Source organism: Vulpes lagopus, chromosome 8, assembly GCF_018345385.1.
Source record: "Vulpes lagopus strain Blue_001 chromosome 8, ASM1834538v1, whole genome shotgun sequence".
Taxonomy (NCBI): domain Eukaryota; kingdom Metazoa; phylum Chordata; class Mammalia; order Carnivora; family Canidae; genus Vulpes; species Vulpes lagopus.
In genome coordinates this window covers 13,280,001-13,305,098 of record NC_054831.1, presented here as the reverse complement: position 1 = coordinate 13,305,098, position 25,098 = coordinate 13,280,001, and the positions used below count along the sequence as shown (strand labels likewise).

The window sequence follows — 25,098 nt, the reverse complement described above, 5'->3', positions numbered from 1 at the left end:
AGTTTTCACGGACAGTGGCTACTTCGAAAAGTTACCCTAGCGTTGTCTTTTCATCAGCTTTCGGATATTCGTGTGTGATGTCTGAGACTAACTTTCTTTTAGGAAAGACTACCACCTGCCCTTTGAGATCTCTGTTTATATAGATATTTACTAACAACCTAAAAATGCTTAAGATGACCACAAATGGAAAATGCTGGAGACACAGGGGTGCTCATCAGCCGTAATTCAACTGTGCTTGTTTCCAATGCTGCAGTGAATTGCCTTTTTATTCATTCTCTCTACCACTTTCGGGAGCATTCCATGCACAGCCAATGAGCACTGTCCTCAGATCATAAATCCTCCCAGGAAGATGTGCTTGCCTACCTTTCTTTGCCCACAGCTTCAACATCTCCTTATAAAGGGACAGCCAAGATTAAGGGTGATTTTTAAGAATGGCATATTCTGTGCCAAGAGATCCCCCACCTCTGCCATTAGTAGCTTTCAGTGAGAAATGGGTGAGGAAAGAAATGCTCTGTCAGGGTTAGGGAAGGCAGCAGTTAGAAACCATGTGGAACGAGCCAGCCCCCTGTGTATCTCCTGGCTGAGAAGGCCACTGTGGTACTGAATCTCTAATCTTTCAGCTGTAAGAGGACCTAGGCCATTCTCTATTGGCGGATGTGGCTTCCCACTTCTGTGACTGTGACGTAGGATGATCACAGGAAAGAGTTCTGTGCAACTTGAATCTATAAAGCGAGACAGCTACCCAGTTTGGAAGGATCTTCTATCAACTGTTTAATAAGGTAACACTTACTGAAAAGTCGTCACTGGGGAAGAACAGAAGATCTCGGAGGGGATCATTCCGATAGGTCTTTTCAAGTTCTTCAATGACAGTTTCATAATCCAAAGGCTCGAGGAGCCTGGGTTTTTCCTGCTGCGAAAAAAGAAAATATGATATTAACCACTGACAGACATAATCTTGCTTCTTCTCGACGCCTGGTTGGGTTTCATTCCTTAGTATTACCAAGGCTTTGACATTATGCAGTCCTTCCAATGGAGTCACAGAGACTCCAGGCATTTAGGGCAAAGCCACATAACTATTATTTTCAGATCTGAAATAATATGAGAAGATCCTGAAACATTGGACTCTTGCTCAGTAATTCAAGCTGTCTCACTGAGCTCCCCACGCTCATGGTATTTGACCAAACACATCCAGTGAATTATGTAAACTTTATCTCTGTCAATTTGAAGAAAGGTCCTCTGCTTGCTCACTAGAGTATTATGAACTTCATCAGTTTTGCTGAATTAGATCCTTCCTTGTGAGGTCTACTTGGATCTATTTTAAAATGTTGGCTCCCTATTAGCAAGCAAAGTATCACGAGCTGTCTTCATTGTCACTGAAGCATGGATCCTGTGTCAGGATTAATTGCTTGGCTCTGAGCCTCTTTGCCACAACAGAGAGAAGCTGGGTAATTCTCTAAGAGAAGTGAACAGCACAACTATTATGGACACAGTGTGGTGAAAATGGAGAACAGTCTGAAAAATTAGCCAGATAATCACACGGCTTCAAAATCCCAAAGCCAAGAAAAAAGGCATTTTTTTTGGCCAATTTCCTCAAAGAAATTGAGTATAGCACCAAATGATGAACACCAGTGGGGAAAGGTGTGATTGTCTCTTGTTTCAGAGACACAAGGTTGTCTTCAGGGTTGATGTGCCTACTCCAAACACGGGAGAAAAATGGGTCTCCAAGTAAAGAATAAAACATTATAAACCAGAAAACCAAGGACACAGTCTTGAGTTCCCTAGCCCTTTGGTGAAATATCTGTGCAACTTAAATGAAAAGGGATGATCTTTTGGATGATACTGGGGCTCTCAGAAGCTGGAGTGGTCATGAAATTTGGATGCCAAGGGGAATCTCATAAATGGAAAAAACTTTTTTTTTCTCTAGCACATCAATGACATCAACAATTTCCTGCCGACCTCACCCCTCCCCAGTCTGCAAAGCACTGAGGTTTACTTTTGATTTCTAAGGCCTTCTTTGGAAGGTTTCTGCTGGTGAGGCCCCAGAAACTTCCACCAACATTTTAATAATTGCTAACTGGCTCCTCAAAGTAGCTGTCAATGTTTTTCCTCCAAATATAAACAAAACCCAAAACAAGATGTAACACAGTGGTCCTCGAACAAGGTTTTCCATGTACTTTCTGAATTAAAATGAAACAAAAGAAACCCATTTTACAAATGCTTAAGTAAACTAAAGACAATGTAAGATGAATACTCTCTCTGGAGGAGCCATTCAAGTAAGACTGCCAGATTTCGCAAATAAAAACATAGGACTCCGTATAATATTCTCAGAAAGATGTTTAGTTGTCCAATACAAACTCTTTAGTGAAAGAGCCATGTGATATTGTTCACTATTTTGCAGCAGAAGACACAGAAATCCTGTGGCATAATTTGGGTAATTAAAAAAAAAGTCCTAGTATGCCTACCTTTTGACATGATTATTCTACATAGACTTATTTTAAGTTCCAATTCTCTATTTTCCCAGGCCAAGATTAATCTCAAGGACCACAAATTGATAGATCAAGAGGCAAATGCAGACTCCAGATGTTAGATTTGGCTTTATTTTAGTTTATTTTTAGTTGGTTTTGAACGTCTTCACATAGTGGCAACTCAACTGCCGAGCTCAGCTACAGATCTTGGTGTTCTGTGTCTCTGATCTCTTACCCTGCAATGTCACACGTTGTGTGACCAGCTGCTCCCACAGGCCTTCAAGTCTGAAATATGTGGCTTGTTTTGGAACCAATTTTTTGCCTCCTTCTTTTAAGATTGTGTTTGTATGAAATGTAGCAAATGAACCGTAGGTTTCGTTGGTTACTTCCTTTTCCCTCACTGGTTCTCGGGCTTAAGAATGCTGATGCCCTTCAGCACACACATACCAACAGCCCATGATATGACTCCTTATGCTTTCTCTCTTCTTCCCTTCCGCATGTCAACATGAATGGGACAGTGAGAGCAGGGCTTAGTGTGTGCTGCAATTTATGGGTTTAAAAGCAAACAGCATAAGATGTTTTGGGGGGGGGCTTTTGCAATTCTGTTCTCACCATTCTTTTATCTCCCTTAGTTGCAAACATGAGTGCTAATAAACAAGTGGCACAGGAGAAGCCTTTCGAAGATGTTTCATGGGGGCCCACACTCCACCTAGAATTAGCCCCACCTCAATTAGTACAACAGGAAAATCAGAGCTTGCAAGTCTCAGGGTATTAATATGACCATAGAAAAATTAAATCCTCAACTCTCCTTGATGTACCTAATAAAAAGCATAACCTGTACATCTTTTGGAAGGTATATTTTTATTACTTCCTTTCAAGCTACGACATATCAGCCAATCAATGGATGGCATTTATTAATTTACATTAAACTGTCCTGTTTAAATGTTGCACTGAAGTTATTTTGACATGGGATTGCAAAACCTAGCAGAGCTGCTTCAAATCATGCATTCATTTTTTGACTTCTGGGGGATATGTTAGTAAAGTTCTATCCTTCCAGGAAATGTGTTAGTCAAGGTGCAGCATTCAAGATGTCCAGTGTTTCACAATTTTGTGGATATGAGGTTTAAAACTGAAAATAACAGAGCACCTGGATGGCTCAGTAGGTTAAGCATCTGCCTTCTACTCGGTCACGATCCCAGAGTCCTGGGATCGAGCCCCATATTGGGCTCCCTGCTCTGCAAGGAGCCTGCTTCTCCCTCTCCCTCTGCCATTCCCCCACTTGTGCTCTCTGGCTCTATCTCTCTGTCAAATAAATAAATAAATAAATAAATAAATAAATAAATAAATTCCTAAAAACATAAAATGAAAGAAAATAAAAATGAAAATAACAATGATATATTCTGTAGCACCCAGAACCTGGGATTTGGAGCTGCTTGGCACGAATGATTTATGCATCTGTGATGGTGAGGATCCAGGTCATGCAACCAGTAGTTCTCTCTGGGGCAAGAGAGCTGTCTACTCGGTGTTTCAGTCAAAGAGACAGATGTGTATGAGCATACTAAAATCCCTTAATTCCTCACTACTGCTCCTTGCAGAGATGTTGAGTGAAAATGAGAGCTGAGTAGCATTGATTTATAGCTTTAGAACAGTTGGGTTGTCCCTCCTGAATTTAATGTGCTTCTTTCTTTTGGAAATACACCAACTGGGCTAAGGCATGTGCCAAGATTACCCTGAATTGGATTGGATTTTTATAGTGCTTTTTACTCTTGCTCTCTCTCAAATGACTAATGAATTTCATTAGCTGTTCTAAAATCACTCCAGGCATGGGAAAAGGCACCCACCAGTACCTGTTATTATGCAGCAGAGTTGTGTTGCACCACGGTGGTAACAGGCCCTATTCTTCTCATAAATACTGAGAGATTTGTTTGATCTACTTCCCCAAATCCACAGCTCTCCTCCAATTCAACTTCACAGCAGAAGAATGGGCTCCTGTCACAAACATAAATGCTTTCTTTCCTCTTCTTATTCTACAATCTCTCAGGGAATGCCAACACAACATCTAAGCTGTGGAGTTGGTAAACCTGCCATCTTAGTAATAACCAAGGCCTTCAAGAACCTTTTAATGTGGTTTGAAGGAGCAGGCTGTCCATGCCTTAGCTAAAGATGCAAAATTCAAGAACACAATATACTGTTGAAAGGATCTGAATTAATTTCATAATTATAATTCAAAATCAAATGAGTGAAAAAAAATGACACTAAAGATCTAAGCATTTGAAAGCATGTAACAATAAAAAGTTAAATGACTAAATTATCAACCTAGATTTTTTCCCAGGACAGAAGTACAATCTAACTAGGAAACAACCTAGAATGCCCAGCCTTACTTTAGGGGAGTCCAAAATAAAGGGGAGAGTGTGATTATAGATGTTCTACACTGAGATGAATAGAGAGTGTCTTGCACTCTGGAACCAGAATTCCCAGGGTATTAGTTCTGGAACTGCCACTTATGGGCCATGGAATGTTGGACGTGTTCATTAGAATCTCTGTTCCTTAGTTTTCAATCTGTAAAATGGACATCTTAGGAGCAGCTACATTATAGGATTAAATGAGGTAATGTATGTTATACTTTTTAGAATAGCACCAAGCCCATAGTACTAATTACATAAGTATTAAGTAGATAACACCTGTGAGTTTAAATTTCCACTAGTCTTGAATTTAAAACACTTGAATTGTAAATTTAATGTGTATAGAGAACAAATAGGAGGCACTCAATAAATATTTGTTGAGTAAATAAGTTTACATCTTTTCACCTAGGAATTCCTTTCTTGAGACGCTATTTTAGACAAAGAACTACACATATAAGCCAAGATTTATAAAAAGATGTTTTTGTAATATTATCATTGGAACAAGATGGAGAAAAAATATTCACCTTAATATAAAAGGGATAAGAAAGGGAGGCAGGATGGTGGAGGCCATATCCCTAAAGTGAAAACACTAGAGCTGCCACTCAAAAAGAGTGGTTCCTCAAAAAGTTAAAAATAGAACTACACAATGACTCACCAACTGCACTACTAGTTTTCAATCCAAAGGATACAAACATAGTTATCTAAACGGGCACATGCACCTCAATGTTCATAGCAGCAATGTCCACAACAGCCAAACTATGGAAAGAGCCCAGATGTCCGTTGATGGACGGATGGATATATATATATATATATATATATATATATATATATATATATATATATCAAGGCGTATTACTCAGCCATCAAAAAGAATTAAATCTTGCCATTTGCAATGACGTGGATACAACTAGAAGATATTATGCTAAGTGAAATAAGTCAGAGAAAGACAAATACCATATGATTTCACTCACATGTGGAATTTAGGAAACAAAACAGATGAACATAGGGGAAGGGAAGGAAAAATAAAATGAGATAAAAACAGGGAGGCAAACCGTAAGAGACTCTTAACAATAGAAAACAAAGTGAGAGCTGCTGGAGGGGAAGTTGGCAGGGTTGGGGTAACTGGGTGACGGACATTAAGGAGGGTACTTGATGTAATGAGCACTGGGTGTTATACGCAACTGATAAATCACTAAATTCTACCTCTGAAACTAATAATACAGTAGGTTAACTAAATTGAATTTAAATAAACAGTTTTTAAAAAACAGTGATTGATATTTTTTAGACTTGTGTGTAGTGGAAAGAGGCTTACTGCTGAAATAGGCTTTGGAAAGGACACTGGAAATAGGATATGGGTTAAAATACACTAATGAATGATTGTTTGGTCCTTGCCATGGTTTCCTTCTTGCAACTCTTCAATTATTTAGCAAAGGTAGTAACAATATTTTGTATACGGTTGGCTTTTTGAAGGAAAGAATGAGGAGGCTGGGGTCCATGATCAAGATGTCAAGATGGCAATCGTGGCTACAAAAGGAGAGCCAGTGCTTTTAGATGCACACATATTACGACGTGAAAGTTTGAATCCAAAATACTTGGATTTCTAAGGGGTAGTAAGGCCTGATGGACAAGGTGAGCTAAAAATGGGAAACAGTAAATCACTAAGGATAAGGAGTGATTAGGAAATTATGGCACATCCATTCCAAAAAACAACAGATACCCATTATAACTGAGTTTTGGGAAGTTGGTAGTAACAAGCAAAACTGCTTATGTATTGTTGTTAAATAAAAGTAGGAATAAATATTGCACACCAGGATTCAAATTTAAACTTTAACTTAATCTGAACAAGATCTACACAATTTAAAGAAAGATTAGAGACATAAATCTAAATAGTATCAGTTATTATATTTGGATGGGATATGACATTTAGGATTTTGCTATCTGACTTCTCACATTTTCCAAATACTCTCTAATGAACATGTATTGCTTTTGTCATGGTGAAAAAACGAATTTGATCTTTCAAAACTATCATGACTGCATGGAAACACTGGGGAATTATTTGATTTTAAAACTGTTTAGCCTTTGAAGATCCACCAGAGAGGAAACGTAAAAAAGTCACGGCAGGGACTTTGCATGGAAGTTCAACCAGTAACAGCTTCAAGTAATTTAAAAAGATATATAAAACACTGGGGGAAGAAGACTAAGGACAATAATTATAGATTATGTATGTGGTCCTCGATTCTAACGTCAGAAAAAAGAGAAGAACAATTAGGAATGTATTAGCTAAAGTATTTTGAGCTCTCTAGGGAACCACAGACATCTGCTAAGTTACTTAAGCAGCATTGTGTGCTGGTCATTGTAGCAAATGATTAAAAGTCAGAATCTCTAGTTGGAGGGCCACAGTGTTTTACCTACCAGCCTTGTAACTGGGACAAGGTATTTAAGTTGAGCCTGAGTGAGGATGATTTAAGGAGCCAAAGGGCAACTTCCTGTTTGTGGCCGTGTTATCACAAGGTCAAGGAGCTGAAGTATGGGAGGGTATTAAGTGAACCACCAAATGCCAGACAAATACAGATTTGCCTTTATTTGAACAGGACTGAAAATTACCCCATATGTTTTACTCAAAATCACAGACCAAAACCAAGTCAAACCAACCAACCAATTAAACTCATTATAGTAATTTATCTTCATGTGCCAGAAATGTTTCTATATTCATATCTAAATTTCCTTAAAAAAAAAGCCCATTAATGTCTAGTGATTCTGTGTAAGTAAAAGAAATAATACCATAAAGAAAACAATGAAATTAAAAAAAAACAAAGGGCAATATCTCCTCTGTGAATCGCCTGAATCAAGTCCAACTTTTCTACCCCCAAAGAAAAAAGAAATGAAATCTACCTAATAATGTATATCAACAAATGAAGGTGACTTTGAAATTCTACCTTTTATTTTCCTTGAGAAACAGCCTAGAAAAAATTTTCATGTATTATACTTTTAGATTAAAAAAAAGGATTACATTTAAAATTAGTATAGTATCAAACCCATTGCCTTTGCAATATAAATACCTAGAGAACAATCAAGTTGTAGACATAGAATTTCTTTCTGTAGCTCAAAGCTACATTCTTTTCTTTTCTTTCTTTTTTTTTTTCCAAAGCTGCATTCATGCAGGTTCAGCTGTCAGCCCTGGGAGTAAATAGGATCGTTAAGAACTAATCAGAAAAAGAGATTGATGGGATGAGGAATGGAGAACCATCATGACAGTAAATTCTTCATTTTGGGAGGGCACGTATTTGTGTTCTAAATTTTAAGTATAATGAAGGAGCCAGGCCTTGGTTATTCACCACTGGGGTCACTCTAGTTTGTCAATCTGAACTATTCCCTTGGTTCTCCTTTTCAAAAAATCTGATCTTCTCAGGAAACACTCTTATGGAAGAAGATGTTCCTTTGGGCTTTGAGAACTTTTCTATTCTTTCTGTGACATGCATGTTCTCTGTGATGTTTGTTGAGACTTTCTCCATCTTTCTCAATCAGCCTTGTCTTTTCCAGATATCTGAATATTTATTCTAATTTGAATATTCACAACAGAATTAATTTATATCTGAGTGCCTTCTTCAGTTTACAAAACCATTCATTTTGGCTAATGATCCAGGAGAATGAACAAATAAAAATTGATATTTACTTCAGGACCAATACAGTAGACTCCATCAAGGCATGACATGACAATTATTTACATATCCTCTTCCCATCTTGGCATAGAGACAAGCAAAGAGCTAACACTGAAGATCCACAGGGTATTTAGAGAAACCCTAAAAAGAATTCCAATCTCAAGATCTCCGCAACAAATTAGAAACAACACAGCTGTTAACTAATTTAAGCGTTATCAAGATAACTGATTAAATTTCTTAGAGGAAATAAAAATACAAACGACACATGGATTCTTGAGACTTTAACTTAATCCAGGACCCTTTGGCCTTAGTGCGATTGGAACAGAACCAACTTCCACACTATTTGTGTTTAAAATAAATGAGAAAATTGGAGAGAGCCCACACAGCTGTATCCATGGCCACAGCTGTCAGCCAGTGGTCGTGTGACAGATTTAATTCAGCCTTTCATCAAAGGGAGTTTCACTGGACAACCTCTCAAATGTTTGAGCTTCAGAAAACAAGACTAGCTTTCCTTACCAAAAAGGAAATGATTAAGTAAGGAATAAGCCATCTTACGCTGACCCTTTAACCTTCTCTCTGTCTTGAAGTACACAGTTTCATGAGAATGGAAAAACACTAGCTAAATCAAAGTTAAGAGCTGTACAGCTGGGCAGGCTCAGATTAAGCTGAATTTGGAAATGGTTCCCTTGGTAACAAAAATGGACATAGATCTCAGAAGAAATCAACCAGGAGTAACTCTTTAAATGTCTTAGTCTATTTCAGTGAAATGAAGCAGGTTAAACCTGGTAAATTATAAAGCCCTTTGCAAATATAAAGGAAGATAAGTCATCATATTCAACACAAACATTATAGTTAGAAAAATCAGAATAGTCCATCTTATTAACTCTTAATGTCATTAGGAAAACCAAAGACAAAAAATGAGCTTTCTAGGATCTACGATGTAAGGTGTATTTTCAAACTGAATTTAGACCTTTTCAGTCTGATTTTTTTTAAGGAAATTTGACCGTATATACCACTTAGCAGCACATCAAAATTCTCACACTTTTGTACAGCAAATGAGAGTAAAAAAAATAAGAGTTGTCACTTTTCCATCTAACACTGATGCTTGTAAAGGAGTAGAAAATATCCAAGAAGATCTGAATCACATTTAATTACATGTCTCATTTAGTTTTCTAGAAACACTTGAAAGATAATAAATATCATTAAAAATACATCACAACCCAATTACAAGTCTGCCTGATAGTGGAGAAATTAATGCCTTAGAGCAACTGCTAGGAATTTTAGATTAATTTATATGAAATCTGTGATGAAAGCTGCCACTGGCTTAAACTCTGACACTATTTTAATATATAACCGTCACACAAATGAACTTTCAGGGCCAGTGTGAGGAGTGTGTGTAAATGTTTACATACATAAACACACACAAGCCACACACACAAGAACATAAATAGTTCTGTTAACAATATGCATCCTGTATGTTCAATAAATCTCTCTCATTTCCTTTCTTACTTTTGGCTGCTTGAGACTAGATGTGTATAGTAGGCATTTGTTGTTTTCTGACCCAGGCAACACCTGCCCTGCTTTCTTTTTCTTTTTGTACTACTATTTTATCTGCCTCTGTGGACTTCTCTCCCCATCCCCAGTAGGGACAGTCTTAGTGAGTCTTGGTGTCTCCAACTAATAGACAGTCATATGGGACTCTAGCCTCTCTCGAGTCAAGGTTCAGAGTTTTGCAGGGGGAGAGGGGGAGTGCTAAATGAGCCTGGCTAAGGTCACATGCCCTAGACCACCAGATAAGCAGGATCTTTTTAATTATCGGACTCACCCAAGACCATGATAAGTATTTAACACTTTATCTCACTGAGTTTCCTTCTAAAGCCTAGAAGAGATCATCATTGCTTTATTTTACAGATCCCTACACTTGGATTCTGAGGGTTTCCTCAGTAAGTGGACTGAAGAATTGGTATTTCAACCCAGCTCAGCATGAAAAACCTTCAGTCCTTCCCACTCCACCAGCCAACATTACGATGTTGCAGGAATAGAAAAGAGAAAAGCTTTTTTCCCCCCACTGCAGGGAAGCTGCTTGAAACACAGCTATAGCTTTGAGTACCAATTTTGCTCCCTTTGTTTTTTTTTTTTTTTAATGATTTTATTTATTTATTCATGAGAGAGGCAGAGATGTAGAGGGAGAAGCAGGTTCCCTGTGGGGATCCTGATGCGGGACTCTATCCCAGGACTCCTGGATCACTACCTGAGCCAAAGGCATATGCTCAACCACTGAGCCACCCAGCTGCCCCCCTCTTTGTGAGTTTTTGCAGTGAAGGACATCTGGAGGCTGATGTGAGGTCACTGGACACCTCACGGAAGGCAGTGGTGGCAAAAGAGGACCGAATGATATTTGTAAGAGGGTAAGGGGGACAAAGAAAAGGGAGTGCAAGGTATATTAAGGAAATGTACATTGAATGCTAGCTAATGATTGTGTCAAAACCCACAATGGAAATTGCCACTAATCTGTACCTTCACAAAAATTTGTGCCATTACCACCATCTGGGAAATAAAAAGAGCTATTGGGATCATGGTGTTACTTCCTGTCCATTGTGCCATAGCCCTCCCTGACAAATGGTCCACCTCCTGTTCAGATGTAATAAAGGGCATCATCATGGAGCTGACTGCCACGTTGGCAGTTCTCCTCTACCTTGCTTCTCTCTTGGCTCAACTCTTCTACTCTTGGCAGTTGGTCTTGAAGAAAGTAAGCTCTCTCTTGCTTAAGTTGCAAGCACTTCTGACTCCAATTTGAAAGCATCTTCTCTGAGGCTACCTGGCACATGGAGGGACTGCTCCCCCTTGCTATGGCCACACTCAGAGTCCTCTGCCTAGCTTCTTGGGTCAGATCAAGTTTCAGTTTACACTTCTCTATTTCCATGATCAGGTTGAAATCAGATCTCCCCCATTACTCCAGCTTTTTTGCTCTCTCCAACCGTCCATTTATAGCTCCCAGCTCTACTTTCCATTGCTTCAACCTAGAATCAGTCCCATTTCATTGTTACGTGCCCCCGCTATCCTGGGACCCTTGCCTGTGCTTCCTTTCAGCTAATTGGCTCATTATGAAATAGCTCAAATAGGTAATTGTGAATGTTTGTGTAAAATGAAGAGCAACAGTAGGAAGACAGCACAGATGACCAGGGAGGAAAGCTGTTCACATAAACGTGGAAGAAAAGATCAAAAATGTACTTATAAGACAATAGCACGTTTTATAAAATAATGTGTATGAGAGATATGTTAAAAATGCTCAGATTAGATTCTCTTTCTATAGTTTTCACTTTTCTAATGAATGGCTAATAGGCTATTAAGAAAGGGGAGGGAAAGAATTTTCATGTGTATCCAAAGTTTTCTCAAATACTTTTGAATCCTGCAGATTAATGATCCACAAGCCATAACAGCTTAAAAATAACAACCTGAATTTATTTAAGTGAATTTTGCATTTTTTCCTGGTGCGACATATGATTGATATAATAATTCAACTTAATCATGTATTTAATCTTTCTAAATTAGGACATGTAACTTAGAGGAAGCTATTCTTTTTACTGACTTCCTATGCACCAGAGATCAACTGAACGATTGGTTAAAAAAATAAAAAAATAAAAATAGACAAGCAGTTTTTAAAAAATCAACCACAGAGTACCAAAAGCACTCCAAAAATTCAGAGAAGTAGTTCTACTTGATGATCTAACAAGTAAGTTTCATTTTGCTTGAACTTCTCTTAAAATGCAATTGTTCTCTCTTACAGTATGTTGACTGTGACAAGTGGATTAAAATATATGAAGCCCTTTCTTAGCACACTTGAAAACTGGATTAATAAAGGAAACTTCTAAAACAATAAAAAAATTCCAACTGAATCAAATAGACAGCTTCAAATGGTATCTGAAGGAAATGGAATAAACAAAATTGTCGGTCTGTGTCATGAGAGTATCAATTTTGGGTTGTATGCCTTGTAGGAAGTCACTGTGCTCTGGTTAAGCATTCCAGATACTATGGAATGAAACCATTTCTAAATCTTCCTTAGAACAATAAATGGTTTGTTGAATTCAAAATCCACATGATCACAACAAAAACAGATAATCTATCATGATTATCTGCAGCAGTCATTATTTCTCCTTTCACTACACTATGAGGATGTATCCAAAATGCCCAACACATGAAGACAAGGCCTTGCTTCTCCCTTATCTCCTTTCAAAAGTTATCTCTGAAGCTTGTCAAGAGGTATTGGTTTAGTTTTAGAAAGATTAGATAATCGTGCTTTGGAAAGTCCAGACTGGTTTTGAGTGCTTTAGCCAAGGTGTGCAGATAAAAACAACAACAACAACAACAACAAAACACAAGGCCTTTCTAAGGTAAAACCTATCAACACATAGGGCCATCTGGGACCACCTGAGTGCTCATCTTGATGCAATTCAGTTTTGTTTCCTGAGTGCTTCTGTCAGCTTTTTGCAAGGCTCCTGGAAGGAAGGTGTCATCTCTACAATCTGGTGGCTTCACTGTCACAGTCACTGAAAAGACTCATTATCCCTCATTATCCCTCTTCCTTGCCCTTGGAAATAAAAATACTTGGTTTTACTAATATGACATAACACTTGTTACTCTTCACTTTTGACAGTGTTCAAATCTTCGAGGTGACCATGATCCATGAATCAAACTGAATTCCAATAAACAATCTTAAGACAGGTATTGCTATGAACAATATCTGGAAGAGTAAACTAAGGTTCAGAGTGATTTCAGTAATCCACCCAAGGTCATCCGGGCAGTAGGTGAGACGGAGGTCAGAGAATGATTTCTAGCACTCTAATGTTTTCCCTTCTTGGGATTCTCTCTCTCTCTCTTTTTTCTCTCTTATTTTTTTTAAATAAAAATCACATCACCGGATAATACTTATGACGGATTGAGCAATCCCCTGCTCCACAGAAGAGCCAACCTGGGAAAGAAGATACGCCTATCTCAGGAAGACCAAGGCAGCAGCAGTAGCAGGGAGTCCCCAGTGCCTTCCACAGAAGAAAGCTAATCACCGTATGAATGATCTTAATTAAATGTGAATGCATAGTTACTGAATGCTGTGGGAAAACTCTCTCCTTACTGGCTGCTTTTCCCACTGTGCTCAGTAGCAATACCTTCAAATTCAATTAAGATAATTCCTAGAGTGATCAGCTTCATTATATGGCAAGACACTGGGGACTGTCCTAATGCCAGGATGTACGTGTGGTCCCTGTGAGATAGACATGTTCTACTCCTGCCTGCTGTCTCCTTTCCATGTCACAAGAAAAGCCAATCTCACACTGACATCATCTGTGTAACCTCTAAATGCCACCGAGAGAAAGGCAACTGGGAAATTCTATTTCTTGGACTGTTCTAAAGGTTAAAATAATCCTGAACCAATCATGCTTTTCAAGCACTTATACTCTTTAACAGGCTCATGGTAAACAACTGACGAGGTGCTTGTGAGCCAGCAGACAAGACCACAACTGGAGACCCTCCTGAGGATCAGGAGGTTGGTTTTAGGACTCTGCATATTCCAGTTATGAAATGCTGGGTGGAGTGACATGGGAACAAGGTTGAAGGACTTATTCGCCTATGTTTCCCAGTGGGAGACATAAATCACCGAGATACAGAGACAGAAACCAATCAAACAGCAACATGGCACCAGTCCTACAAGCCAGACCTCTGATATGATCTGTTCACATTAAATATCCACCAAATACATTGTAAATATAAAAATAACCACTACCACTTAAGATATAATATTCCTTTACCTGACTCTGGCCTATCAGGGGCTAAGTGACTATTCACTACTTTGATTATTCATATTCATTGAATGACTATTCATAAATAATCATTACATTACACTATCATATGCATAATTTTTTAAAAGTTCCTCTGTTTCTAAAGATGTTTATATGAACAAGAAGTCTTAATCCCTAGAGCAGGGGTTCTCAACGGGGGCAATCACCCTCCCTGCCCCAATGTTTAGAGACATTTTTGATTGTCACAATTGGGGAGCAAAAGTCTACAACAGAGGCCAGGGATATTTGTTAAACAATTCACAATGCCCAGGACAGTGTGGCAATGAGAAACAAGTCTTGGATCTGAAATGGCAATAGGGTTCAGGTTGAGAACCCCTGCCCTGAAGAAAGCAAGTAAACCCTGACCACTCTGTAAAATGAACGTTTTTTTAAGAAGAGCCCCCCCGCCGCCCCGATCATGGGGGCATAGCCACTTATCATATAACATGGGCTTTCCACATCACATGTGAGTCACTGATGCCCTCCGGCAAGAGGCTCTGACATTCAGTCATGGTAGTTCTTACAGATAGACATCTAGAATTCCATAAAAATGTACACATTTGCAGAGCACTTATTTTGTTTGCAAACAATAATAAGGCAGAAACTTTTTTCATCGGAAACAAACCAAGCCTTTTTAACTTTTAAAACTTACTATTTTTTACTTTCTTACTTGGCTCATTTAATCCAATATTTATTTACACTTTCTTTCATAATTTGGGCTGTTCTTTCTAAGAATTTTAAAACAAATGAGTGATATGCAATCAAAATAGAGCAGCAATTAAAAAAACAACCCCACAATTATATACAAGTCATAAACTGAGGTCTTAATTGAGGTGATATCAGGCTTTCTTTAAAAAATGAAAATATTCTAGTAATATTCTAGTAATAGTTAAACTACTTAACTCCCCTTTCAATATGTTTTAAGATAATGGTGTAAATAATTTGAAAATCATGATGTAAGTAAAAGAGGATATTTATGTGCCAAATAGAATCTTCTGTTCCATGTAGGACCTTGCCCAGAGGCTCCGTGAGAACACCACCCAGGGATAATCTCTCTGTTTTTTAAGTATTGAAGAAAAGATGAGAAACACACATGGACATCAGGATACCTACAGAGCTAAATTTGTGGATTTCTTCTTGATTTGTTCTCCTCACCGTTCTTCTCTTCTTTCGAAATTCACTGGACTCCCGTTTAAACACCTTTCCTCTGAAGCTCATTGTATCCTGTTACTTGAGTCTCTGAGTTGCAAAATAGTTAAAAATACCAATTTTGTTAAACACCTTCCTTCTGAAGCTTCACCAGGCTGAAGACAACCTCCTCTGGTAAAAGGGGAAATGCTCATGCTACATTAATATAACTCAACAGAAAGCAAAAGAAAACCAGCAAGTTACCGCTTCCTGTCACCACCAGCTGTTGTGATACGCTCTTGTGCATAGATCTTCCCTAATCACCTAGTGGTAAGACAAGAACACTATATGGCTTTGGACGTTTAAGAGAAATTGCTCATAGCTAAATAAAAAATGTGATGTAAAATCACCCATGGAACCAAGTCAAGATTGAATTACAGAGCTGATTTAGGGCTCCATGACTGCCACCGAAACAGCCACCAAACGTTATCATCCTGCCTGGATCCCAAAGGAAAACTTTCATAATATACCTGGGTCTGAGAAGTCTGTGTCAAGCAGTTGCTCATACAAGTATATATTAAGTGAATCGACTTCCAAGATGATCACTTAGGCCACAGGGAGAAATTAGAATTCCATTCATATTAGTTATCTAAATAAATTGTACTCTACTACTATTTAAGATAATAGATACTGACACGGACACCTTGATTCTGTATACCAAATGGTTACAAACAGTCCAATAGTTGATTCCCTAAATTGTACTCGCTTTCTCTGGGGCAATTCAGAAGGGCAACTCTCCCTTCAAACCCACCTGAATTCTCCTTCCCATTTTATTCTTCTCCATGACACTTACTAGCATGTGACAATACTATACATTTAACTTATTTATGTGACTTATGATTGGTCTTCTTACACTCAACTCTATGCTCCCTAAGAGTGAGAATCTTGTCTGTTTCAAGCACCATGTCTTTGGTGATGATAACAGTATTCGGCATCGAGAAGTTTCTCAGTAACTGTTATGTTTAATGAAAGAATAAATAAAGGACTGGGGCGCCTGGGTGGCTCAGTCAGTTAAGTGTCTGCCTTTAGCTCAAGTCATGATCTCAGGGTTCTGGGCTAGAGCTTCTGCTCAGTGGGGAGTCTGCTTCTCTTTCTTCCTCTGCTGCTCCCCCCACCCCACCACCTGCTCATGCCTTTTGGCTGTCTCTTTCTCTCTTTCAAATAAAGAAATAAAATCTTTATTAAAAAAAAAGAAAAGAAAAAAAATGAGGGACTTACATTTATTATGCTTAACGATGAACCTTTTCCCCTATGTATATTGTTTTGAAATATTAGCTATTGATAAGAACCATATAATTTTTATAAATAAACATAGGCTATGGGATTATAGTCAAATATTTTCTACTAAATGCATGAGATAAGAAATATTTGAAGGAGGAGTGAGTGTTAGGGCAACGGGGGACCATGAGCCAATCTAGTGTGGTTTTGTGGAGACTTCTGTTTCAGAGCCCTATCTTCTTTCCGGTGCTCAACACGTTGAACCGTGCAGGTGCAAGGTGGCCCCCTTGTGTGACAATGTGCAATACAGAAGTGAGTGGTTCCAGATATCCTGTGGCTTTTCGTTAACTTACTTCAGGTCTTCTCGCAAATGTCTCTTCCTCAGAAAGCCTCCTTTGACCCATCAATTTAAAACTGTGGGGCAGCCTTGGTGGCTCAGTGGTTTAGCACCGCCTTCAGCCCAGGGCGTGATCCTAAAGACCTGGGATCGAGTCCCATGTCAGGCTTCCTGCATGCAGCCCGCTTCTCCCTCTGCCTGTGTCTCTGCCTCTCTCTCTCTCTCTCTCTCTCGCTCTCTCTCTCACACACACACACTGTCTCTGTGTCTCTCATGAATAAATAAAATCTTTAAAAAAATTAAAAAAATAAAACTGTGGCCTTCTTCCCCCATTTTTTTTTTTTTTTTGCCACAGAAAAATGAAATAAGATGGTCACATTTGACCTTGAGAAGCCACTTTTTATAAACGCAGTCCTTGATTTTGTATGAAGGTGGTGATCTTCAGGAAAATTCTCACTTAACCAGCTTGTCCAATAACTATGGCCTAAGTAGATATAATCTACCTATTTAATAAGCCTTCTCTTTCATCACAGCTGCTTTTTACTGATGGGCCATTCCCTTTGCCCCGGAAATAACCAGACTTAGTTGAAGCACATCCATACACTCAGGACTTGAGCCACTCATCTATCTCTACCTTGTCATGCAGTGATTTATGTAAGATAGAGAAGGAGAGATACTGATCATTCCTTGTCAAAGTGTGGACACTAAGGAAGCTTCTTTCAAGAACTATGAGAAAAATATCAAGATACTATAAAAGTAAGAAATGGGGAGGTAAACTGTATCATTATTTTAAAATTACCTTAGGTAAATAAGGATTCCATACAGAAGCCCTTTTGATCTGTGGTCACTGAATGGTTAGCAATTTCACTGTATGTCTTTAACTCCGAATAGATTTTACCCCCTAACTAACTCTCTGGCATCTGTTAAAAGAGCAGCCACATCATAGCACATGCAGAATTTTCAGATTTAACTTGTTTCTTTTACAATATTATCAGAGTCTGCCTCTGGGTCATCTGATTTCCTGGGATAAGATTACATTTCTATTTTAAGAGCTGAAAATAGTGTTTTGAAACCCTTTTTAGATTATGGACCCATTTGAGGATCCAATAAAACCTATAGACTCCCTTTCAGCAAGATGTAAATATTCAGAAAATGTGCGTACATGGTTGGAGGTCACAAATCTTGGAAGTCAATCTCTGGACCCTCTTATCCATGGTAGCCTAAATCTCTAACTCATGAGTTTAAAAGACAGGAATGTTGTCTGGAAAGCATTTTATAATATTGAGCAACTCTTGTGTGACTTCCTCTCTTTCTAATATTTGCATCTAATGTCTCCTCTATTCCTCTTTGGGCGCCACAGTTCTTTATCCTGGAGTCCCTCCCACTCCCCTGACTTCTGCAATGTGGGAATGACTCATTTATCTCCTTGCTTAGCTGTTGATTGCAGCTTCCTTAAGTACTGGCAGAAGGAGGCATTGCCAGGCCACATATGGGGATGTCAGATAGACATAACTTGGGGTGACTGCAAAGAAGGAGGAAATCCTGTAGCACGGAGTATGGCATTCCATGAGATGGCACCACTAGAGACCTCCATTGGCTTATGCCTTCCTTGATTTCAGACCAAGTCTGTTTCTTTGGCATTCTTTGATACCCCACACCATTCCAATAAATTCATTTTCTGTTTAAGTTCAGAAATGTGTTGGAGAATTTTTAAAGAGCCTACCTAGGACAATGGACAAGAATAGGAATAAAGGGAAATCAGAGATTAGTTGGCTCAACCACCAGAAGTCACTGTCAAGCTCATTAGTAAAGAGATCTGGTGCCAACACATGATCAGAATTTATTAAGTGGTATACTCAAGGCATTGCTGGCTTCATGAGAAATACACAATGCCCTTCCTAGCCTTAAGAAGCCTGTAGCTGACAAAAGAGTTCACTATAGTTTGGAGGAATCTAGGAAAGCTTTTATAGTAAAGACAGAACCTAAGGAAGGCTTTGATTAATAGGTGGGAGTCAAATATGTGGAAGAAGAGTAAAGAACACTCCAGGAAAGAGTATCTAGAAGGCATTCTATCTTATGCCTTTTTTATCTTCATGTAGCATGAAGAAGGAATAAGAAAAAATGGTAAGATCATGGGATATGGAATCAGCTTGGATTCAAAAAGATTTGAATCCACTTCCTAACTGTATATTTTCAGCTCAGGTTTCTCATCCTTCATAAATTATGGATAGCACAGTAGCCACCTCAGAGAATTTTTGTGGGGATAAATTAGATGACATTTAAACGTTTCACAGTAAGCATAATAACCACTTATTACAAAAGGTAAGAAGTAGTCAAAACAGAGTGTTTAAGAAGAAGTAGAAAGTCCATCCTGTCTATAGTCAGGGTTGAGGAGGAGAAGAGAGGTAGAAACAACTGAAAATAGAAGCCAGGTCCAATTAATAGAAAGCTTTGAATGCCAAGATAAGGAAGTTTCCATTATATCCCAAAAGCCATGGGAAATCTTGAAGGATTTTTGAATTACAATTAAAATAGTGCCTTTGGATGGTTCGTTTGGTAGCAGTATTAACTCAGGTAATAACAGAATGGTGGAGGGTAGAAAACTTGGCCACAGAAACATAATCATAGATTTCACTGAGATTACAAATGAAGATCCAGCGATCAAATGGAAAGTGATTGGTAGCTGAAACTTATTGAGCACGTATTGGATCCTGGGTGCTGATATAAATTTACAGTACCTTCTTTAAACCAGTAACACTGTGGACTAGGTATTATTACTATTGTTATTATCACCCCAGTTTTATAGAGGAAGATATTTGGGTCCTAAGAAGTTAAGCAATTGGTCCAAAGTCCAAAAGAAAATAAGTAGCACAACTAGGATTTCAATGAAGACAGTCCAGCTTTGAACCAGAAGGGAGATTCGAAGATGCCAGCAGGTTTCTGAATTTGCCATCAAGGAAATGGATGATATGACTGAGGGACATAGGGTAGTAAGTACAGAGGACTCCTCTTCCTACTAATGCTGATGTAGAGATAATTGAAGTTTGGGTCAAGAAGATAGGAAAATGGACATTCCAGCACCATTGTTGAATATGTGCTCGGAACTCATGAAAAAATCAGGGCTGGAGAAGTGAAGATGAATGTCTTCAGAAGGGTGAACATTGAAAAGTCTAAATTGAATTTTTGGAGATCAGAATAGTACAGAATTGAGAATACAGTCTTGAAGTGTTTGTTTTTTTTTTTTTAAATATATGATAGATAGAAGGCCATTTAGGAAGTTGAGAAGACACAGGGATAAAGGCCAAGGTAGTACGGCAGTCAGATGCACTATGTAGGGAGTTCAAGGAAGGTGCTACATGGCATCTGAGCAGAGATGGATGTAGGACTTAGAATGTCCAAAAAGGTTCAGTGTGAAAGATAAACAAGATGAAAAATAAGGATCTTGCGGTCTTGAATCCAGACAGATCTATATTTGAATCCTCTTTAGCCATCTATTAGATGATTAGATTACGTGACCTCTGTCTGTCTTTTATATATTCAAGGAACAGTGAATATATAGCTTATAAGGTTATTGTGAAATAATAAGTGTTAGTACCTGGCATTGAGGAACAATATATATATTTTACATATACACACATAATTCCTATATGTATGTATATATATATATAGACATTTGCTGAATATGGTAAGTCTACATAGGTTGTATTTATGTACAGACACACCTACATATTCATAGTATTTAAAGTCTGGCTCCATAGTGACCAGGAAGAGAAAGTAAGTTTGTGATTTTCAATAGATAAGAGTCTGGATATTTGGAAGTTAGTTAAGATGGGAAATATTAACCATATTTTAGAAGAAACAGGAATTTGAATGCTAAGATGTTAGAAATTGGAGAAAAAGTTCTGTTTGTATTAGTTTTCTATTGCTGCTGGAACAGTTTACTGCACATTGGTGGCTTAAATCAATATGCATTTGTTATCTCATAGTTGTTGTGGGTCAGAAATCTGAGCACAGTATGGGGTACAATGTGATTCTCTGTTAGGGGCTTCACATGGTTGAAATCCAAGTATTGGCTGTGTCCCTTTCTGGAGATGCTAGGGAAGAACCTGGCTCTGGATTCATTCAGGTTAATGGTAGAAATCAATTCCTTGTAGTTGCGGGACTGAGGTCCCCATCTCCTTGCTGTCAGTGTCTAGAGGCTGCCTGCATTTCTGGCTTGTGGTCTCTTTCTAAGCTAGCAAAAAGGGGTTGACTGAACAATCAGAGAGTCTTGCAACATCTTTAGAAAACTGTCTCCCACATAGTCTTATTCTGGATTTCATCTTGGTTTCTGTGCTTCACCTTTTAAAAACAAGCTTAACATCATGAATGTACTGAGAAAAAGGTTTAGGTGAGGACAGTACGTGGCCTTTGAGTGTCACTTCCACTAAGCAGTGGAGACACAGGTTGCAGGGGCGCTAAGAAATGAGTGAGAGGAGACAGAAATTTGGCTTATAGATTCCTTCCTGGGAAAAACCAGCAATGAGATATGGGTGAGAAAGACAATTATAGCTGTGGGGAGGGACAGCAGAATCAAAGAGACAAATTTGAAGATGTATAGTGATGGAGAAGTAATCAGATATATAAACACAGAAAACAAAAGCAATAAGCTAAGGTAGCAAGTCAAGAGGTCATCTTTTCTTTTAAAAAAGATTTATGTATTTGAGAGAGAGATAGAGATAATGAGAGAGAGAAAAAAATCATGCGTGGGAATGGCAGAGGGAGAGGGAGAGAGAATCCCGAGCAGACTCCATGCTGAGTGGAGCCTCACAACCCTGAGATCACCATCTGAGCTGAAACCAAGAATTGCACACTTAACTGACAGGCCACCTAGGCGCCTCTATGAAGTCATCTTTAAAATGTTTAATTCCATTTGCACAATAATTGAATAGGCTGTATGATGGGCAAATGACATCTTCACCAAATCTCAGGTTTTAGAGGACAGAACCTTGGGTTCATTGACATTGTATCTGAACCAACTTGATAAAAATGCTCCGAAAAGCACTGTTAGGAATACAGAGTCACTGAAACCTTGGTGGTTAAGTCTTAGACTGCTACCCATGATGTCATGCCTGAATCTGCAGAGCCTAATTCGAGCAACTGGTAGAGCAGTTACCTGTGCATTTCCACCTGCTTTCATGCTGCTTTTTGACTCCATCTTTATTCCACTTATTCTCCTTGCTAAGATTATCAACAGGAGCTGCATTTACTCCTTCCCCGTAAGAGGATATTAAGATAACTCTTTTTTTTCCTCTTCCATTTCCAATAGATTTCCCCTTTGCCTGAAGGTTTGTGTGCTGCATGGCTTTGGTCACATAGGACAAAGCAAGCCTACATCTCTGGGGCCAGCTCACCACCATCCACGTTATTTAAAGGAAGTGAAGCACACGTAGCTACTTCCTACTTCACTGTGGTCCCTCCTGAGCCTGGCCCCAGGCAGCAGTGCTCTTTGCTGAGGCTCACTACTTCCTGCTACAAAGGTGAAGACCAAACAGCCCAGAGTTGCCCTGGGGGAGCATTGAGGAGTTTAAATGTAAACACAACAAAACCTCTTTTATTTCTAAGTGTAGAGCAATGTCTGTGGAATAGAATAGTTCTTCCAGTCCTCCAACTTCCACTGCAAATAGCATTTGTTTTAATATAAAATATTGAGAAATTTCATGGAAAAGAAAGAGAGCCATGTAATATGACCTTCACGGACAGAGAATGTAGACTTGCCGAAAATAGAAGCAGACTGCAGTTGTGTGCCTGTGAGTGTGTGTGGTACTGTGTGCATCATGTGTGTTTGTTGTGTGTATGTTGTGTGTGTGCATGTACATAAGCATAAAGGATTTTTACTATATTGAAAAAATTTATAGTATTCCACTCATAGCCCTTCAAACATGTATCAAGTTGTAATGATACTGTTTATATTATTGAATTTAAATAAGTCTCAGGGAGTAAAGTTTCCCACTTAATCAGGATTTGACATGGGAGTGAAGGGGGGTTAAAAACTCATTTCTTACAGATTCTCATGAGCCCATCTTAGAATCTAACAGCAATCAGTGAAGAGGTGATAGTTTTATTTTTCTTCTCAATTGTGGACTTTATCACTGGCTCACAAACTTCTACTAGGAAAAACATTTAGCTGGAGGCCCTCATACATCTCACCAATAACTATCTTAATACACATGATATAGGAAATGAGGAACACTGGCTTTAATGTTTGCCCTTTTCTTAATGTCCTGTTGGATATTTAGGTATTTATCACCCATCCGGAAGTTTTTCCTGCTTTATGGTAAAGACATTCAGCCACCCTTAAGACATCAACTTTAGCTTGGTCTGTTGGAAAGCTGGGAGCTCCTAAGAGGCAAGCATTCATTCTTACAGAGACCATGCCTTAACCCACACTCCCCTGACACCATGGCCAGAGCCAGAGCATAAAAACATGACAATAATGCAAACACACACAGCTATTAGATGATGTTCTAGGCTTATGTTTCACACATATATATATATAGCTGGATTGTTAATGCTGTTTAAAAAGTCATGCAGCTAATTCTTCACCTAATGTTGTTTTCCTATTAAAAAATAATCAACCCCAAGTCAACATATTTTCTCCTGGACAATTTTCCCTCTATCTTTTAAAGACTGAAAGGCATTCTGGATTGAAGCAGATAATTTCTTTTACAAATGATCGGATGAAGACATTCAAACACAGCCTCCCAAAAGATGGGAGTTGAGGGACTCTGAATCAATGCTATTATCTTTGATCTCATGGACTACTGCCCAACAGCCATTTCCCCCAGAGACGGGCATTCTCTCTGCTGGCTGGCTTGGATCCCATGCCGGCTTCCCACTGCTGGCAAAGTTAACTACACACAAGAGTTATTTCTTTTAAAATAAAACAAGCACCCACAATCGGCCTCCTATAGTCATTCCAATTGCTAATTACCTTGCTTTCACAATGACCGTCACCCACTGTTTAATAATTACCCTGAAAATCACGTTGTACACAGTTTTATGGAGAGGGCCAAGGTCTTTCAAATCTGTGAAGCTGTAATGGAAAAATAGGTTAATTTATATAACATCGGAATTACATGTATTTTATTCTGTGGTGGTCTTCTTTACTGCAGAAGAATGTGTCTTTACAAAGGGAGGGCAATGAAGCAATTTTACCCAAGCTATTTTGATAAGGTGACAAATTGTCACGTAAATGCCAAACCCTGAGCACACATACCACCAACTCTTCAGACCAACACTGTTTGCTGGTCGACCTGATAGCCTAGATGAACTCTTTGCATAGTCTGCCCACAAACATTTCTTTAATGGTGTCACAATGCATTCATATTTCCTAGGGCCTCTGCCAGGAGGAGGCAAAGCTAATAGCATACTTTGATTTAAGCCCTTAATGCGTTGCATGGTAGAAACTGGAGAATAATGGAAGGGTCTTGGCTTTTTCAATCAAGAGCTTCTTTCTGTTTTGCAGAGAATTAATCGTTGGGCTTTCCTTCTTGAGCTGCATGCACGGTGATAAACTGTTGACCTTTTGATGTGTGATAGGTCAAGGTCCCCAATTAAAGGACAAATTAACCTTCTGCTATCTGTTCTTGTCAGGTACACAGGCAGGAGTGCAATAACAAGCAAAGATTGGACAAGCTCTGACAGGGGCACCAGTGTCTACTTCATCTGGTTCATGAGAATGGGAGCAAATGCTCCCATTCATGCTCCGATTCTTTGGCAAACATTCCTAGGTCCTGGTCCATGCCAAGTATGAGTGACAGAGAGAGATTTAAGACAGAATGCCCATCCGCAGTCCCCATGAGAGATGGGTGGGTGGAACACATCAAACAATCTGTGGAAACACAAGAAGACAGGAACTAGGTGCCAACTGAAGAACAGGAGTCCAGAACATGAGGCCATAGAGACATGGGGCTGTGAGTCAGGCCTGGGCAATGGTAGGACTTTGAAAGTCGTGGA

The 25,098-nt window shown here is 38.8% G+C and overlaps 1 protein-coding gene across 14 annotated transcripts in view; it reads right to left on the bottom strand.

The window, feature by feature from the left end:
* DOCK10 (dedicator of cytokinesis 10) overlaps window positions 1-25,098 on the bottom strand; it is a 260,880-nt gene that overhangs the window by 146,277 nt on the left and 89,505 nt on the right. For 9 of the 14 annotated variants that reach the window (XM_041766383.1, XM_041766388.1, XM_041766392.1 and 6 more), the window contains exon 2: window positions 791-910. In XM_041766383.1, coding sequence (XP_041622317.1) covers window positions 791-910 — 120 coding nt within the window. Of the gene's footprint in view, window positions 1-790; window positions 911-15,470; window positions 15,673-25,098 lie in introns of those variants that run through there. The other 5 variants (XM_041766385.1, XM_041766389.1, XM_041766384.1 and 2 more) reach the window with 3 other exon arrangements.